Source organism: Pollicipes pollicipes, unplaced genomic scaffold (assembly GCF_011947565.3).
Source record: "Pollicipes pollicipes isolate AB1234 unplaced genomic scaffold, Ppol_2.1 Scaffold_4881;HRSCAF=5763_pilon_pilon_pilon, whole genome shotgun sequence".
In the NCBI taxonomy this organism is placed as follows: Eukaryota; Metazoa; Arthropoda; class Thecostraca; order Pollicipedomorpha; family Pollicipedidae; genus Pollicipes; species Pollicipes pollicipes.
Genome location: NW_023596576.1, coordinates 34,542,760 through 34,555,743, shown reverse-complemented (window position 1 = coordinate 34,555,743; position 12,984 = coordinate 34,542,760). Strand labels below are relative to the sequence as shown.

The window sequence follows — 12,984 nt, the reverse complement described above, 5'->3', positions numbered from 1 at the left end:
TCCGCCCCTTCCACCAACACCAAAAAGTCGGCTCCGTGTTGCTCTGAGCACCGGTAACTCATTTCAAACGTGCTTCGACAACCATAAGAGAGACACTGGCCCTGGCCCTTATTCTGATGAAATAGAAAAGCAGCATTACAAATGAACACCAAAGCTGGCGCCCTGTTCTCCGAGTACTTCGTATGACGAAATAGTGAACCAGCATTACAAACGAATTCCACCAAAATTACCCGCATGTTCTCGAATACTTTCCCTTAGCCATAACGTTTGACTAAAAAAATGGTTTCAAATGATGGCACAATAATGGCATGCAAGAAGTCCTTATCAGGAATAGCGACTTAGCTCCGTTCTTCCAACGATTTAAGATGATGCAGTCTTTTTGCCACTACTAAAGCACGGCTACGACAAACATGGCCCACCAGCGGCGTATGCTTACGTATGTAACGCTTAGGGCGTTGACGCATGCCGCTTTCACGTTGTACGAGTTTCGCCTAGGTTTTGCCACCGCCAAGTGCCCAATCCGTACGTGTTGATCCCGGCCGGCTGTCTGGGCGCGGTGATTGACGCTGTTCGTGGCCGTTCTCACCTCTCATTTTCTCGCTGTGGGTATATTTTTGATGCGTTTTCCCCCGATGGGTTTGTAGAAGCTGACGTGCAAACTCGTAGCGTGTGGGTGATTAGCAACATATGGCGAGAGCATGTGTCTGCTACCGTGTGTAGCGCATTCCTGTCTTTTTCCGCCGTTCACAGTCGAAAGCCCGTGGTAGTGCATGGTAACGTTTGAACGAAATACAGGCTAGAGTGTTGAAGTTTGTGAGCTTGCTTTTTAAAGCTTGGTGGAATGGCCATTGCCAAGCTAAGTATGTTGTTTTAAGAAAACTCAAGGTCAGCAAGAAGCTTGAGTATTTTTGTGCTAAACGTTTTGGCAGCATTTTTAAATCCGTCAGGAATTTATGTTCCATTCTTTTTGGTTGCATGGCTATCTCACTTAGTGCAGTGCAGCACACTGGCTGAGTAAAAGGCCTCTCACCCATGTTTCCTGCAGATTATTACTGAAGCACACTGATCTTGCCATTTTTTAGTGATCAAGTGATCCAATACCATTGTCTGTCTATCCCATGCCATAACAGCTGGCATGGGTCATGTACATGACAGTTGATGGTTGTGTCACTTACATGACATTCAAGTGCCTACCTTGTTCAAATTTGGTGGTATGGTAAAAGCATGTCAGTTATCAAATTGTTATGCTGGTGTGATAAAGGTAGCCCAAGCAGCTACTGTGTGCATTTCTGTTTAATGTGTGGTTGAATGGTATAAGGTGTTATGTTAAACATCATCTCAGCTATAAACTACTCAAATAGATGAAAATTGTGATATTTGCTCATTATCTATGTCATTGGTCATGCTTAGCTAGCCAGCTAGCCATGCCTTTGTTTTGCACACTGCAGTACTTTTAGACATATTTATGTTTTAATCCATGTTGAAGTCAAGATTTGGCTGGGAAAACAGCTTGCAATGGAATGGATAAGAAACAAGCCAAAAGAAAAACATCATATGAATCATTAGTACTGGCCTCTTACAAGTTGCTACCCTTTTGCATGCTTTATGTTATATATAGCTTTAAGTTATTAATTGTTGGTCTTGATCCCTTTAAAAGCAAGGCAATCAGGGTAGGTACTGGCAGTTGTACTTTTAGATTTGCATACCTAACCTGATTAATCATAAGTGTAACAAACCATGATTGATCTATTTTTTTCTTTTATTAGCCTATATCTATTGATTTTATGGCACACAAGATAGACTGTGAGAGTGTCATTCAGCTATTGGCTTGGTTTGGGCCAGGTGACCTGGTTGAAGGTGGGAAAGCTTGTTGTCCTATACCATTCCACACAGATGCATGGATTTGCAGGGGCTGGTATCTGAGTGTGCAGGTTTCCTGGTCTAGTGCAGATTTATTCCATGGGATGCTTCTGCCTGACATGAGCATGTGCTGCAAAGTGTAGAATTTTCACAAAGGAACATCTGGGCTTACTGTGCCAGCGGTCATCATTGCAGGTCATCTGACATGAGACAACACTAGTATATCAGCAGCTCTGTGTTGTGGGGCACCCGCCGACTCTATGGGCACCCATTCTGTTGCATACCACCCACACTGCCTTTTCAGGATGGCGACAATGAAGGTGCAGCTGAGTCGACAGTGCCCGCCGTTTGGCGTGCTGCTGACGGCCGAGCACGTGCGCGCGCGCGGCGGCGCCGTCACGCTGGAGTGGGCTGGCCAGACGAGTGTGGTCGTGTCTGCCGACCTGACGCTGACGGCCCCTGCCACGGTGTGCCGCCATCTAGCGCGCCAGGCCGCCGACGCCGATCGCCTGTACGGCGCCACGCCGCTGGCGCGCACCACGGCCGACCACTGGCTGGCGTTCGGCGCGCGGCTGGCGGCCGGCGCCGGCGCGCGGCCGCAGCTGGTGGCGGCGCTGGCCGAGTTCGACGCGGTGCTGCTGACGCTGTCGTTCCTGGTCGGCGAGGCCGTCACGGTCGCCGACTACGCCGTGTGGGGCGTGCTGCACGGCAGCGGCCACTTCCAGGCGCTGCTAGCCGACGGCGCCGTGCCGGCCAACGTGCTGCGCTGGTACCGGCTCATCGCCGATCAGGCCGTCACCAAGGCGGCGCTGGCTGCGCTGCCCAGCGAGCTGCGCCCCCTGCCTGCCGCCGCGCCGCCGCCGGCCGCCGCCACCGCGCGCAAGGAGGAGGGCAAGTTCGTCGAGCTGCCCGGCGCCGAGATGGGCAAGGTGGTGGTGCGCTTCCCGCCGGAGGCGAGCGGCTTCCTGCACATCGGCCACGCCAAGGCGGCGCTGCTCAACCAACACTACCAGAAGATGTTCAAGGGGCAGCTTATCATGCGCTTCGACGACACGAACCCGCAGAAGGAGAAGGCTGACTTCGAGAAGGTGATCCTGGAGGACCTGCAGCTGCTGGACATCCACCCGGACCGCTTCACCCACTCGTCCGACCACTTCGACACCATGCTGGGCATGTGCGAGCGGCTGATCAAAGAGGGTCGCGCTTACGTTGACGACACGGGGCCGGAGCAGATGAAGACAGAGCGCGAGCAGATGGTGGAGAGCGTCAACCGCGGCAGCACGCCTGAGCGCAACCTGCAGCTGTGGCGCGAGATGCTGGCCGGCTCGGAGGTGGGGCAGCGCTGCTGCGTGCGCGCCAAGATCGACATGAAGTCGTTCAACGGCTGCATGCGCGACCCCACCATCTACCGGTGCAAGCCGGAGCCGCACGTGCGCACCGGCACCAAGTACAAGGCGTACCCGACGTACGACTTCTGTTGCCCGATCGTGGATAGTCTGGAGGGCGTGACGCACGCGCTGCGTACCACGGAGTACCACGACCGCGACGACCAGTACTTCTGGTTCATCGATGCGCTCGGCCTGCGCAAGCCGCACATCTACGAGTACAGCCGCCTGAACATGACCAACACGGTGCTGTCCAAGCGCAAGCTGACCTGGTTCGTCGACTCGGGCCTGGTGACCGGCTGGGACGACCCGCGCTTCCCCACCGTACGCGGCGTGCTGCGCCGCGGTATGACGGTGGAGGGCCTGCGCCAGTTCATCGTGGCGCAGGGCTCGTCGCGCGCCGTCGTCTTCATGGAGTGGGACAAGATCTGGGCGTTCAACAAGAAGGTGATCGACCCGGTGGCGCCGCGCTACACGGCCGTGCCGGCCGACGGCGCCGTGGCGGTGACTGTGCGTGGCGTCGCCGAGCAGGCCACGCAGGCGGCCAAGCACCCCAAGAACGCCGACGTCGGCACCAAGACCGTGTGGACGGCGCCGCGCGTGCTGATCGACGCCGCCGACGTGGACGTGCTGCGGGAGGGCCAGAACGCCACGTTCATCAACTGGGGCAACATCCGCATCGACCGGGTGGTGCGCGGCGCCGACGGCGTCTCGGTGGACGCCACACCGCAGCTGGACAACAAGGACTTCAAGAAGACGCCCAAGCTGACGTGGTTGGCCGACACGCCGCGCGCGCCGCTCGTGCCGGCCGTCTGCGTCTACTACGAGCACATCATTTCCAAGCCGGTGCTCGGGAAGGACGAGGACTTCAAGCAGTATATCGCGCGCCAGACGCGCTCCGAGGTGCTGATGCTGGGCGACCCGGAGCTGGCGCACGTGAAGCAGTCGGAGATCATTCAGCTGCAGCGGCTCGGCTTCTTCATCTGCGACTCGCCGTACCGGCCTGCCAGCGTGCACTCGGGTCGCGAGAGCCCGTGCGTGCTCATCTACATCCCGGATGGTCACTCTAAGGAGCCGACGTCCTCCGCGAAGGCGGCGAAGGCGGCCCCGGCCCAGAAGACGGGTGCGAGCCCGCCGGCAACCGCGCCGGCCAGCGCCAGTCAGCTGCACGAACGGATCGCCGCCCAGGGCGACAAGGTGCGTCAGCTTAAGACCGACAAGGCGGACAAGGTCGCAGTCGACGCCGAGGTGAAGACGCTGCTGGCGTTGAAGGCCGAGTTCAAGGCGGCCGCTGGCCAGGACTGGAAACCAGGGATGAAGATACCCGACGCGGCTGCGGCGACGGTGCCAGCTGACGCCAACGCTGCGTCCAACCTGGCGCAGAAGATCGCCGCCCAGGGCGACAAGGTGCGTCAGCTCAAGACTGACAAGGCGGACAAGGTCGCAGTCGAAGCCGAGGTAAAGACACTGCTGGCGTTGAAGGCCGAGTTTAAGGCGGCCACAGGCCAGGACTGGAAGCCGGGGATGAAAATACCAGAGGCGGCTGCGGCGACGCCGGCTGGTGCGAACGCGGCGGCCGACCTGAACCAGAAAATCGGCGCCCAGGGCGACAAGGTACGCCAACTGAAGACGGCCAAGGCTGACAAGGCTACTGTGGATGCCGACGAAGTGAAGACTCTGCTGGCGTTGAAGGTCGAGTTTAAAGCGGCTACTGGCCAGGACTGGAAACCGGGCGTCCAGTTACCGTCTGCGGCTCCTGCCGCCGCTCCTTCCGCCTCCGCCGGCGCCGCTGCCACCGCTCAGCTGAATCAGCGCATCATCGAACAAGGCGACAAGGTTGGAATCATCGCAGCTTGTAGTGCAGTGCTGCGTGTAGTCCCCGTTGTCCCAGCCCCAAATGCATGGAATATATATATATATATATATATATATATATATATATATATATATGTGTATATATATATGTATGTATATATATATATATATATATATATATATGTATATATATATATATATATATATATATATATATATATATATATACCAAAATGTTTGAGAAGAATGTCAAACTTACGGTATACGGTACATGTACGGTCCCTTCTTAGCATGTTTTCACTGTCCTGCTGCTGCTTGTCGCATACATAACACATGGTCTCCAAATTTGCACGTTATTTGTTTGTGCTCGACCTTGGCTTGATATGGCGCGATCGCGGTGTGAACGGGCTGTGTTTGGCATGGTTCTCAGTATCTGTGGGACCAACTGCACGTCACTGGCTTTTCTAGTTTTTCGGTCTTGCTCTTACTTGCGTAACCATGCCTCAAACGCACCCTTCCTTCATGCGTACGTCATCTGCATGCGCGTTCAATTTGGCTGCTTGCTCCATTTGTGTGTGTGTGTGTGTGTGTGTGTTGTTTGCGGCCGCTTAATGTCAGCATGCTTTGGACATGATTTTGAAAAGCGTCACTCAAAACGGTGTATTGAAGCTGGAGAGCCATGCTGATTGAGACAAAGTTGGCTGCAGCACGGCTTGACGCGCTGTGAGACTGATTGTCAAGACAAAGGCTGGCCTGTACGACGTCGTGTGATACGTGGAACGATCCGGGACTAACTCGACCGTCGAAGCTAGTCATGGCACGATGTGACTCGCTCCGGGACTGACCCGACCGTCGAAGCTAGCCATGGCACGCTGTGACTCGCTCCGGGACTGACCCGACCGTCGAAGCTAGCCATGGCTCGCTGTGACTCGCTCCGGGACTGACCCGACCGTCGAAGCTAGCCATGGCTCGCTGTGACTCGCTTCGGGACTGACTCGACCGTCGAAGTCACATCGTCGCCCATGGCACGATGTGACTCGCTCCGAGACTAACCCGACCGTCGAAGCTAGCCATGGCACGCTGTGACTCGCTCCGGGACTGACCCGACCGTCGAAGCTAGCCATGGCACGATGTGACTCGCTCCGGGACTGACCCGACCGTCGAGACTAACGGCCGTCTACAGCTGGGGACCTGTGCGCTGAGACGGACGGAGTGGAGAGGCAGCTTGCCACTGACAGCGTTAGTGGAGTGTGGTACTGAGCCCTGGCCCTGCCGGGAGGACATAAACCGACGCTCTACCGCGACGGCGCTCCGGAGGGCCGCACGTGTGCCCCGACCGACCAGCGATGCCTCGGCATGGCCTGGTCCAGCTATAGACTCGCCGGGCGGCCGCACGCCTGACTACTGGAGCTGCCGTCAGCACCTACGGTTCGGCTGTCACGCTGGGGCTGTGGCTCAGTTTCCCGGGACTCCCCGGTGCCGGGGTCAGCGCGGGCGGGTGACGACCGCCCGGTGCGGCGCGGGCGGCCGGCGCCGGGATGCGAAGGCTGACTGAACGCGCTGTGAGGCGGCCGCTGGGACTGATCGACTGAATCTGTGTTTCAGGTGCGGAAGCTCAAGGGCGACAAGGCGGACAAGAGCGCGATCGAGGCAGCCGTCAAGGAGCTGTTGGCGCTGAAGGCCGAGTTCAAGTCGTCTTGCGGACTGGACTGGAAGCCGGGCATGGCCCTGCCACCGGCCGCCACCGCCGCCGCCGCCGCCGTTGGGGCCGGCGACGCGGCCGACCTCGGCCAGAAGATCGCCGCCCAGGGCGACAAGGTGCGTCAGCTCAAGACGGCCAAGGCCGAGAAGGCTGCCATTGACGCTGAGGTGAAGACGCTGCTGGCGTTGAAGGCCGAGTTTAAGGCGGCCACCGGCCAGGACTGGAAGCCGGGCGCGACCACCGCACCGGCCGCGGCCGTGACCGCGGCCCCCGCTGCCTCCACGCCGCCGTCCGCCGCCGCCGAGGCGCTCCAGAAACAGGTGGAGGAGCAGGGCGGTAAGGTGCGCGAGCTCAAGGCTAAGAAGGCGGCCAAGGAGCTGGTGGACGCGGAGGTGAAGGTGCTGCTGAAGTTGAAGCAGGATTACAAGGAGCTAACCGGCCAGGAGGCAGGCGGCGCGCGCGCCTCTGGCGGCAAGAAGCCGGCGGAGAAGAAGCCGGCCAAGCAGGCGGCCAAACCCGCCGAGCCGGCTGTCGATGACGCTACTGCCAAGAAGCAGACCCGCCTCGGCATGGAGGCGAAGAAGAACGAGGCTCTGTCGGACTGGTATTCGCAGGTGATCACCAAGTCTGAGATGATCGAGTACTACGACGTTAGCGGCTGCTACATCCTGCGACCCTGGGCTTACGCTATCTGGGAGGCCATCAAGGACTTCTTCGACGGCGAGATTAAGAAACTCGGTGTTGAGAACTGCTACTTCCCGATCTTCGTCTCGCACGCTGCCCTGGAGAAGGAGAAGACGCACATCGCCGACTTCGCTCCGGAGGTCAGTGGTTCGGAACCCATGGGCCTTTCCCTGGCCCGCACCGCCGGCTGAGGAACATGGATTTCTGGCCCAACCGTGATATTGGGCGCACTGACATCTTTTTGGATATGCCAATTCACGTAGCATACATTTGCAAATGGTTCTTTAATCCTCAGTCCTTTAACCACACACGTAGCCTGAGTACCCTGTTGCGGTAGTGTATCGTGGGATTTTTTTAAGGTACCGTGTCCTGGAGTGGGAGGTCAGCCGTCCCATCGAAGGCATTTGAGGCCGTGTTGGCATGCCACCGGCGTTGTTGCCAGAGGACTGGATTTAGGAAGAGACTTATGCCGCTTTTTCACCGAACGAATATCAACGCCAACGGCCACAGCAGTCGCGAGCCTTGACGAGCACCGTAATCTAAACCCGTCTCATCTGCGTGTGCCTAGCTGACTCGCCATCGCCGCCTTCTACTTTGACCGACAATCGACTGTCACCGGTCTCTCCGATGCGCTTGACCACGCCGTCGTGCGCCCGTCCGATTGCGGCCGTCCTGACCGGACGCACCCGGCCGCAGGTGGCCTGGGTCACCAAGTCGGGCGACACAGAGCTGGCCGAGCCGATCGCCATCCGGCCGACCAGCGAGACCGTCATGTACCCGTCGTACGCACGCTGGATCCAGTCGCACCGCGACCTGCCGCTGCGGCTCAACCAGTGGTGCAACGTGGTGGTGAGTGGTGCTGCCGCGGCCTGACCCGGTCCGGTGGTGAGTGGTGCGTCCGCGGCCTGACACAGTCCGGGGTGAGTGGTGCTGCCGCGGCCTGACCTGGTCCGGCGGTGAGGGGTGCGTCCGCGGCCTGACAGTCCGGTGTTGAGTGGTGCTGCCGTGGCCTGACCCGGTCCGGTGGTGAGTGGTGCTGCCGTGGCCTGACACAGTCCGGTGGTGAGGGGTGCTGCCGTGGCCTGACCCGGTCCGGTGTTGAGGGGTGTTGCCCTGGCCTGACCCGGTCCGGTGGTGAGTGGTGCTGCCGTGGTCTGACCCGGTCCGGTGGCGTCTCCGTATTGGACTGCCGCCATGTGGCGTGCTCCCACTCACATTGCGGACCTTGCGCGACCATGCTGTCCACCGCGTAGGTGGACAGTGTGGCCAACGCGGATCCACAGTGCTGGTTAGCTTTTCTGTGCACGCGTCAGTCGCCACAAATTATGGTTATGGTCCCTGTAAAAGTACCCGTGGCACTTGGAAGGCGGCCGCCATCCACGCGCGGCCCACCGCCGAGACTGAGCGAGCTCGATGTTGTGCCGTTGCAGCGCTGGGAGTTCAAGCACCCGCAGCCGTTCCTGCGCACGCGCGAGTTCCTCTGGCAAGAGGGACACACGGCGTTCGCCACGCAGGAGGAGGCGGCCACCGAGGTGCTGCAGATCCTCGACCTGTACCGCCAGATCTACGAGCACCTGCTCGCCATCCCCGTCATCCCCGGACGGAAGACGGAGAAGGAGAAGTTTGCCGGTCAGTGACCGACCGCAGCCGGTCCGCTGAGCTGCGCCGCGTCCGTCTTTCGCGCATCCGTGGCCGGTAGTCTTAAGTCACCGGGACATGAAGAAGGATGCTGTTTGGGCGTCAGCGTCAGGTGTTGTGATCCGGATCTCGCCACACTGCTGGCGCGGCGTGCTAGTTCAAACGCCTTTCGGTTAGTGGAGGGCCTACGAAAAAGCCGCGTTTATAGCCGCAGTCTGGTCGACGGCGTTGTCGACGTTCAGCTGAGTAGTTTGATGTCATGCGGCTGTGGTGCCGGTGGTCCGCCGGCTAGTGCGTGTTCTCAGGTGGGTGTCCGCTGTGAACGCTGCGCGCCCCACCGCAGGCGGAGACTACACCACCACGGTGGAGGCGTACGTGGGCGCGAGCGGCCGGGCCATCCAGGGCGGCACCTCGCACCACCTGGGCCAGAACTTCAGCAAGATGTTCGACATCGTGTTCGAGCACCCTGAGACGCAGGAGAAGCAGCACGTGTTCCAGAACTCGTGGGGCCTGACCACGCGCACGCTGGGCGTCATGGTGATGGTGCACGGCGACGACCAGGGCCTGGTGCTGCCGCCGCGGGTGGCCAGCGTACAGGTGGGTCGCGGGGGACGCCGGCGAAAACGGCCGGAAAAGGCTATGTCCTTCGGGCTCACTAGCTGACACCTGTTTTTTTTTTACATCGACATGCGGCATGTTTGTGCAGGCGGAGGCGGCCACAAAATCTCACTCCCTGCCATCGAAAATGCTGCCGAAATGGTTATTGCACGAACTGTGCATGGCTAACTATCAATGCTTCATGAATATGAATGCCATCTGATGACCTGACGCCCCACCCACCGTACTGCCTGACGACCTAGCGCCCCACCCGCCGTACCATACAACCTGGTGCCCAACTCGCCGTGCCGCACGAATACCTGGCGCCCCACCCACCGCACCGCACGAGCACCTGGCGCCCAACCCACCGCACCGTCTGAGGACCTAGCGCCACCGTACCGCCTGACGACCTGGCACCCCACCCACTGTACCGTATGAGCACCTGGCACCCCAGCAACCGTACCGTACGAGAGAACCTGGCGCCCCACCCACTGTAGCACCCGAGGACCTGGCGCTCCGCCCGCCGGTGACTGTGGTCTCCACGACGACCAGCCGGCCGCGCGATCAAATTGAGAGAGATTCGAACTGGGCACCATCGGGTCAATGCTGTCGAAGAGCTTGCTCATTGACTGCCCTCCTCTCCCCATCACGCCTATCCTTCGTACCCTCCCCGTACTCACGCAGCCCGCAGAGATCTTAGCCCGAAATTTCGTCCACAACAGCCCGAATGGTCGCTTGCCGTCTCCAAAGTGACGTTTAGTCGAGATCAGGTCTAAATCGTTAAACGTTGCATGCCACTCGTCGGAAGATTTTGCTTTGTGTTTACATCATAGTGCTGTACCCATTCCTGGATGAAGGCTATTACACATGCTGCTCTCGCACAGACCGACTTGCATGCTGATCGAATGGCATATCTTGTTTGCGATGAGAAGTGAGGCGAATTTGTTATTCTTCAAACCTTGTTTGACTTGTTTCCGTCTCTTTCCACTGCACTGCTTCGATGTCGTTTGTTTCGTTCCCGCCGTCCGTGCCGCGCTCGCGAGGCCGTCGCCGCTCGCGCGCTCAGCTTCACGCCGCTGCCGCCAGGTGGTGGTCGTTCCGTGCGGCATCACAGCCAGCATGAAGGACGCGGACCGCGACCGGCTGCTGGCGGCCTGCGGCGAGTACGAGACCCAGCTGAAGGCGGCGGGCGTGCGGTGCCGCGCCGACCTGCGGCTCAACTACTCACCTGGCTGGAAGTTCAACCACTGGGAACTGAAAGGCGTGCCGCTGCGGCTCGAGCTGGGGCCGCGCGACCTGCGTCAAGGCGAGTACGTGCTCGTGCGCCGCGACACGGGCGCCAAGCAGACGCACAAGCGCGAGGCGCTCTCCAAGGAGGTGCCCGCCCACTTGGAGGTCATCCAGGCGGCCATGTTCGAGCGCGCCAAGCGCGAGCAGGACGAGCATGTGGTGGTATGCCACGACTTCACCGAGTTCTGCAGCAAGCTGGACAGCAAGTGCCTCATCCAGGCGCCTTACTGCGGCGAGATCAGCTGTGAGGAGAGGATCAAGAAGGACTCGGCCAGGTTAGTGCGCCTCTGGGCAGACTGGTGTGCTGAGGCTGAAGAGGCGGGAGAGGGAACTGACAAAATTGCCTTCTGTACAATGCTGTTTGATGGGCACTGACAAAATGCACCACAGGCACGAAATAACGCAGCTGAGCTGGTCCAAGCCAAATAGCTTTGGTTTTCCGACAACACCTGAAACAACTTGTCTATTTATGTGAAATGTCACGAGATCCAGGTGAGAAATAATAAATATATTGTGTCCAGTGGTGTGCCACAGCTATGCCATTCTGTACCATTCTTAAGTGGGCGGATACGACCTCGGATGACCCGTGCCGCACCGTTTGGACGTACGATGTCTGCTCTGCACGCCCCAGCCGAGCCGCGCCAGCTCGCCCTGACGTGTGCTCGTCTCGTGTTTCAGGGAGGAGGCTGTCGAGCCTGGCGCGCCCGCCATGGGTGCCAAGGGCCTCTGCACTCCGTTCACGCAGCCGCGAGAGCTGGCAGCCGATGCCCGCTGCATCTATCCCAGCTGCACCAACAAGCCAAAACACTATACGATGTTCGGCAGGAGCTACTAGCGCTGCAGGCGCGCCCGCAACACTGCCGGCCTCCGGCCAAAGGCCTACATGCTGTTGGTGCTCGCACGTGCGGGCTGTTACGGAATACACACAATTATGGTGACGCTGCGGTTTTGTCTGAACTGAAGAGAGCCTTCGTTGGTGGAAGCTGTTGAGGGTTGACAGTTGTTGTTGGAGCTGCGATGCTATCGGAGCTGAATGGAGCCTATTACTTTAGACCACTGAGGTCGGAGAATCTGCGTTGAAGCGCCGCAAGCAAAGCTGTGGGCGCAAAGCAAAATTCAGTCTACTTGGCCAACAGGATCGGGTGTGTTCAGAACGTGGCATCAGCGTTCATATGTCACGAAGTCATTTCTTCCCTTTATCGGTCTAGGAGCACGATTGGACGGCAGAAACTGGGCGACGTGCTCCCTGTGTACAGGGTCCCTGTGTGGCATCTTCCGCGGTATGTGCCTCATAGCTCTGAACTGGCCTGACTTGGAAATTGCTGGGCACAGGAGCCACATCCGTCAAAAATCATTGGGCTTGAACACACTTATATATCGTAAATTCATCGAGCCAATAACAAAGGCAACGAAGCGCCTCCCGTGAAACACCTCCCGAGGGATCTTTGGATGAAACCAGGTGGAATGGTCCCTTTGAGCGCTCTTTCACAAATTGCTTGCAAATTTCCTGAGCATTCGAGGCACGAAATATGTTCGATCATGGCGTATTGATGACAAAAGTGAAGCAGTGTTTGATGAACATTCCAGAATGCGTAGGCTTCTGACTAGTGCTGACACCTATACACTTGCTTGGTGATTTACCTAAATCTGAAGTTGATTTTGTTTACTTTGAAGCTTTGGTTAAATATATAAATTTTAAGTGAAAAAGAAATTCAAAAGTCTCCAAAAAGAAGCAAAAGCTATATAAAAAATAAGACTTTTCTTTCCACGCCGGAATCGCCCCACCAGCCGACGTTGCTTGAAATCATTACACCTAACATGAGTGCCGTAGCACATGTGCTTGCATGTAGGTGGCTCGTTTCGTAAACTGAGATGAGAGTCCCATGTTCCTTTTGCAAACAGCTGACTATGAATGCAGAACCATTTTTTTACATCATCTTAGTATATTCCATGAAATAATAATCATAGGTTGGCTTAAAATTATTAAATAATTTTATAAATAATTTTTTAGGG

The 12,984-nt window shown here is 57.8% G+C and overlaps 1 protein-coding gene across 1 annotated transcript; it reads left to right on the top strand.

Moving 5' to 3' along the window:
* The first annotated feature begins 490 nt into the window (after window positions 1-490).
* Window positions 491-11,909, top strand: LOC119100857 (bifunctional glutamate/proline--tRNA ligase). Its single transcript, XM_037224026.1, has 8 exons — window positions 491-602; window positions 2,165-5,081; window positions 6,666-7,586; window positions 8,143-8,295; window positions 8,877-9,075; window positions 9,428-9,681; window positions 10,768-11,246; window positions 11,650-11,909. The coding sequence occupies exons 2-8, from the start codon at window positions 2,166-2,168 to the stop codon at window positions 11,804-11,806; spliced, it is 5,079 nt and encodes a 1,692-aa protein (XP_037079921.1). The 5' UTR covers window positions 491-602; window position 2,165; the 3' UTR covers window positions 11,807-11,909.
* The last annotated feature ends 1,075 nt before the right edge of the window (window positions 11,910-12,984 follow it).